Here is a 5,562-nt window from a genome sequence, read left to right as displayed (position 1 = left end):
CTCAAGATCAGGGAGTGATAAAATAAACTTGAAAATTGCCTTATCAAAGGCAATTGCAGATTATTCGTATTTTTTTCAGGCTGTTGATCAAGACGGTGTGCGATTGTGCTAAGCACGTGCTATATATCACCAAGTGATTCCCGCCACTTTGTGGATATTGAGAGCCAATGAGTGGCTTAGTAAATCGATCAGCATCTGATCACTTTCTTCCGTTGTTTGCGCCATTCCAGAAACATAGCCTAGATCGCCTAGACGACTATAAAGTAGCTTTTATGGGCATGTTGAGGGCATGCTGTCGATGAAGGCTGTAAATGGATGAAAATTGCTACGCCTGATGTCTTGAGAACCACGCGTAGGTGTAATAAATGATCATAAAACAAACTCCAGATTACTACGCTTAAGTCCTTCATTACAAAGATTACAAAACAACGTATGAATCATTTCAACCGTTTTATATTTGAGTCAATCAAAAAATGTTAAACTGCGCAACAACAACAATCGTTCATTTTATTTTCATTCATTTAATTCCTCCTTTCACAATATTGATGCGATCGCGCCATGTTGATTAGCAGCCTATATCAATTTCAGGTAGTAAATGGGGATTTTTTCCAGCTGCCAGTTCGTTGATTTATAGTCCAAGATCAGCCTTAGACAGCCATCCGTCTCCAATATAATCTGCTGCGAATGCTATGAGGTGAGGAATGACGTTCTGCTCGTACGTTCCCGTAAAGAGGTGTGCCCATGGGCCTGATGCGTAGACTGGCACGTCTTCACCTCCGTGCGTTTCTGTGTCCATTGGCGCAAGGCTGGGAAAGCCAAAGTTCCAAGCGCTAGTATCCATAGTGCTAGGATCAACTCTTCCAACGCCTGGGACAACGTGATCGTCGTAGTGAGGCCCGTTGCCGTAGCTGATTGTGAAGTAGGGCTTACCATCCGTTGCATTGCCAACATACCCGAAAATATCGTGCTTTCGATTCTGAAAAGAAACAAACCTCAAAGGAAAAAGTTCACTTGAAACAATCCTAAATAAGCCTTAAGTCTTACAGGATATCCTGCGAAGGAGTTAACATGACTATGATCAGCCGTTACAACGATCAACGTATCCTCTTCGCTGAACATACTCCTTGCTAGATCAATTGCTTTACTGAATTCGTTTGTTTCATCAAAAGCCGCTCTGGCTCTGTTGCTGTGATGCGCCAGATCAATACGACCGCCTTCAACAAACAGGAAGAATCCATTTGGGTTCTTACTAACAATCTCCAAAGCTTTTTGTGTCATCTCAACAATTGTTGGCTCTGTGTCTGTTCTGTTGTTGGCAATAGCTTCCAGGTGATAGAGCATATGAGTGTGCTCAAAAAGTCCCAAAACATGATCTGTTGTTGCAGGATCAATATTTAGGAGTTGCTCCCTGTTCCACACGAACTGTTTGTTTTCTTTTGAGGGATCATCAAGCCATTCCTGTACCAAATCTTTCCCATCTGTACGACGTCCGCTGCGGTTTTCCTCATCACGAACGCTTACATCGCGGAAATGACGACGTCCACCTCCCATGATGACCTTAAAGTGTCGTCCAACGTCTCCGTGCACCAGTTGCTCTGTCAGATCATCCATGACTTCAGGATCACAGCCACGACTTAGAATTTCAGCATCATCTTCAAATCCTCGTGAAGAAGAGTGCCCAAAGAGGCCAGCAGGTGAAGCATGAGTTACTCTGGTATTTGTTACAAAACCTGTAGACTTGCCCTGCATCTGAGCTAACTTTGCCAAGGAAGTTGTCTGATTTTCTGGATCAATTCCATCAGTACAGTGATACCTAGCTACTTTAGGGCTCACACCCACTGTGCCGTAATTAGCCTTCACGCCTGTTAAGTAGGCAGTTGATGTACTGGCTGAATCAGGAACTGGCCGGTTAACGCAGTAAGTCATCGATGAGCCGGTATAGGGAAACTTTTCAAAAGAAAGCTTCTTCTCTTCACCCCCGAGGACATTTCTCGAAGCAGTTACCGTGGAAATTCCCATTCCATCTCCCAAGAAGTAAATTACATTCTTCACCTTGTTCATATTGTGAGTCCTCTTAATCTGATCCGATACATAGGCCTTAGCAATTTCAATCCAGTACTCCTGAGTCATTTCAGCACCTGGTACAAAAGCAGGGGTAATGCCATCTTCTGGCATCCGTGGGTGCTGCCTTCGTTCCCTGCAATCGGGGTTGGAGGGATTTTTAGCGCAGAAAGCTTCCTTAAGCGTTGCCGCGTTAACGGTCAAAACCACGCAGGCAACAACGAAAAAACGCGCGAACATTTTCACTTGCAAAGTTGACTGTCTCAGCGCTACTACCGTGTGAATGATTATTCTGGGGCCATTGAGGTGTGGCTTTGAGAGCCAATACTGCAGATCGAATCTCTGAAAATTTGATAGCAACAGCTACTGAAAATCTCCCTCCTGTCACATGGCTTTCTATCGTAAAACCCCTGCTGTATATCATCCAATTAGCAGACTCCCAAAAAATCCCGGTAACCTTTCATCACCTGATACGCGCCTTATCGGCGAAGCAGGTAGCAGGAGAAATGTCGAAAAGGCTGAATTTTTAAATTGTTTGTAAACAGTAGAGAAGGAATGTGTTTCCAAAGACATTTAGTACCAATTAAAGGTAATCAGGGAGATTAGATTATTGCTATCATAAATATTTCATTTATCTGAACAGCTCCGATAAAGGAGGATTATCGGGAGAACCTTGTGGCTGTCGTAGCTAGGGAATAAATGATCGTGTATTAATCAATTTCAATTGAATGTCTTTTGGGCATTGAAATAAGCTTGAGTCATGGATCTAAAAATAAAATTTTTAGAGTTTGAAAATTTGAAGATTTTTCAAGGGAAATTCAATTTCTAGTTTGATAGAGAGCTGCTTATGGGCTTATGAGGCTTGAAAAAATCGATTTGCGGTAATTCGCTTGGCTCGGAAAATTTTTTAAGCGAAATTTTCTTAGGTTTTTTAAGATTTTTTTTATTTTCTTAAGAATTCCTTATTTTTTTAATAAAATTTCTTAAGAGAAACCTAAGATTTCTTAAGTTTTTAAAAATTTTTCTTAAGATTTTCTTTGATCATTTGAATTTTCTTTGAGAGTTTTCATTAGCAACAACTGGATTTCGTCAGATAGATCAGACAGTAATTAAGAGTTTGAAGAGGAAAATGTCTCAAAACTTCTTAATTACTTCCTCCTGTGATACGGCCTGTTATCTGTTCATCTGATGCTCTACTTAATGGTAACATTTTGTATTGTATGATGAACATTGTAGCCTCAAGTGTTCGATCTTGTCTTCTTTTTACTGCTTAATTGTTTTATTCATTGAAAGCAAATAACTTGAAGCATTTATTGACGGCTTCAATAGGGCATTTAGGAAGAATAAATCAACCCCAATAAATAACGATTGTAAAGCAATTTTGTATTTAATTTAAAGAAAGTTCTTGGCTTTAATCATCGAGCAGTAAAAAGTATTCTTTTGAGGACTTTGAAGAAGATTTAACAGACAAACTGATAGCTGAAATTTCTCAATAACCTGAGTAAAATTTATTATTGTTTATTGCTTCTTGAGAGCCATCCATCACCTGTCATATCAGCAGCGTAGGCAATTAAATGCGGAATTACATTCTGTTCGTATGTTCCTGTGAAGAGGTGAGCCCACGGGCCAGATGCATAAACAGGCACATCTTCCCCGCCGTGAGTTTCTGAATCTCTGGGAACCATAGCAGGGAATTCAAAATCCCAAGCACTGGTATCAAAAGTTCGTGGATCAACACGACCAATGCCCTCAACAACATGCCTCTCATACCCTGGACCATTGGCGTAGCTGATTGTAAAGTAAGGCTTGTGATCGCTCGCATTTCCAATATGTCCAAAGATATCGTGCTTACGATTCTGGAATAAAAAAAACATGAAGAGTTTGGAATTTATAGTCTTTCAAACTGATAAAAATGGAGCGAGTTTTTCAAAGATTTTGATTAGATTTTCAGGCACACTTACGGGGTATCCGGAGATGGAAACAGCATGACTATGATCAGCCGTTACAACTATCAGTGTATCTTCTTCGCTGAACATACTCCTTGCCAGTTCAATGGCTTTATGGAATTCAATGGTTTCATCAAATGAAGCTCTCGTGAATAGATCATGGTGCGCCAGATCAATTTTACCTCCCTCAACAAATAAGAAGAATCCTTCATCATTCTTACTAACAATCTCCAGAGCTTTCTCCATCATTTCGCTCAAAGTTGGTTCGGTTTCTTCGCGTCCTCTAGCCTTAGTCTCCAGATTGTACAGCAAATGGCTGCTCTCAAATAGCCCAAGAACGTAGTCAGTTTCAGCAGTATTGAGATTGAGGAGTTGCTCCCTATTCCAGACGTAGTGCTTGTTCTGCCTGGTTGTATCGTCTATCCACTCCTGAATCAGATCCCTTTCGTCAGATCTCCTACCAAGTGAGCCTTCTTCGTCGCGAGTTTCTCTACTGCGGAAGTGCCTTCTTCCACCGCCCATTACAACGTTAAACTTCCTCCCAACATCACTGTGGATGAGTTGTTTGGCGATGTCATTGATATCATTAGGATTGCAACCATCAGCTGCGATCTCACTATCATCCTCCCAATCTCGATCAGCTGTATGAGCATAGAGTCCTGAGGGCGAAGCATGCGTAACGCGTGTTGTTGTAACCAATCCTGTTGATTTTCCCAGTTTCTGAGCCAATTCCGCCAGAGATGTGGTGAAGGTTGTATCATCCTGCCCAGCTAGGCAATCATACCTGGGTACTTTGGCATTAACTCCAGTTGTTGCGTAGTTACCTTTAACTCCTGTTAAATAGGCTGTAGCCGTGCACGCTGAATCCGCAACCTGCTTATCAACGCAGTACGTCATAGATGATCCTGTATGGGGAAATTTCTCAAAGGAAAATTTCTTTTCTTCCCCACCTAGAAGCATTCGCGATGCCGTGATGGTTGTTATGCCTAAACCATCTCCAAGGAAGAAAATCACGTTCTTTGCTTTCTTTGTATTTTGCGCTCTTTTCGTTTGATCAGATACGAAAGACTTTGCAATCTCAATCCAGTAGTCTTGAGTTTGTTCAGCATTTAAATTTTCCTGAGCTGGTTTTACCTTATCTTCAGGTAACCTGGGATGCTGTCTTTTATCATCACATCCCGGACCAGAAGAATTTTCTGCACATGGGTGCTTTTTAGCTAAAGAAGGCACAGAAGCTGACCTCACAAAATACACTACAAACACCAAGAGAAAAATCTTCACCAAAAGACTCATTTTGGAGGAATTTTTTTCAAACTGTTTTCAGCTCAATTGATTGAGAGCTACTGACTTTGAGGAAGAATGATTACCCACGTATTAGCTCTGGATGATCGAGGTGCTTGAAATGAGACAATAAGATAAGACTTTGGTATCAGATAATTTTTTATTAAAGAAGATACTTCGTCAAAAAGATAAGACAGGTAGGTACATTTTTTACATTAGACTTTGTTCTTTTGGAAGTAATTCAGGGTCTTAAAATAAAAAAAAATTCATCAGT

At 40.9% G+C, this 5,562-nt stretch overlaps 2 protein-coding genes across 2 annotated transcripts; both read right to left on the bottom strand.

The window, feature by feature from the left end:
* Positions 1-439: 439 nt before the first annotated feature.
* LOC129789651 (alkaline phosphatase, tissue-nonspecific isozyme-like) lies at positions 440-3,297 on the bottom strand. Its single transcript, XM_055826641.1, has 2 exons — positions 1,045-3,297; positions 440-976 (listed from the first exon to the last, which is right to left on the bottom strand). The coding sequence occupies exons 1-2, from the start codon at positions 2,299-2,301 to the stop codon at positions 629-631; spliced, it is 1,605 nt and encodes a 534-aa protein (XP_055682616.1). The 5' UTR covers positions 2,302-3,297; the 3' UTR covers positions 440-628.
* A 261-nt stretch (positions 3,298-3,558) lies between these two features.
* On the bottom strand, positions 3,559-5,354 carry LOC129789646 (alkaline phosphatase-like). The gene is made up of 2 exons (XM_055826635.1): positions 4,023-5,354; positions 3,559-3,917 (listed from the first exon to the last, which is right to left on the bottom strand). The coding sequence occupies exons 1-2, from the start codon at positions 5,298-5,300 to the stop codon at positions 3,573-3,575; spliced, it is 1,623 nt and encodes a 540-aa protein (XP_055682610.1). The 5' UTR covers positions 5,301-5,354; the 3' UTR covers positions 3,559-3,572.
* Between the last annotated feature and the right edge of the window lie 208 nt (positions 5,355-5,562).

The sequence above is a fragment of the Lutzomyia longipalpis genome, chromosome 2 (genome assembly GCF_024334085.1).
Source record: "Lutzomyia longipalpis isolate SR_M1_2022 chromosome 2, ASM2433408v1".
Taxonomy (NCBI): Eukaryota; Metazoa; Arthropoda; class Insecta; order Diptera; family Psychodidae; genus Lutzomyia; species Lutzomyia longipalpis.
Note: the sequence above shows the minus strand (reverse complement) of the source record. Positions and strands in the feature narration are given on the sequence as shown.

Coding starts and splice junctions, on each gene's coding strand:
- LOC129789651 (XM_055826641.1), bottom strand. CDS start 2,301: ATGTTCGCGCGTTTTTTCGTTGTTGCCTGCGTGGTTTTGACCGTTAAC. Junction 977..1,044: donor ACTCCTTCGCAGGATATCCT/GTAAGACTTAAG, acceptor GTTTCTTTTCAG/AATCGAAAGCACGATATTTT.
- LOC129789646 (XM_055826635.1), bottom strand. CDS start 5,300: ATGAGTCTTTTGGTGAAGATTTTTCTCTTGGTGTTTGTAGTGTATTTT. Junction 3,918..4,022: donor TTTCCATCTCCGGATACCCC/GTAAGTGTGCCT, acceptor TTTTTATTCCAG/AATCGTAAGCACGATATCTT.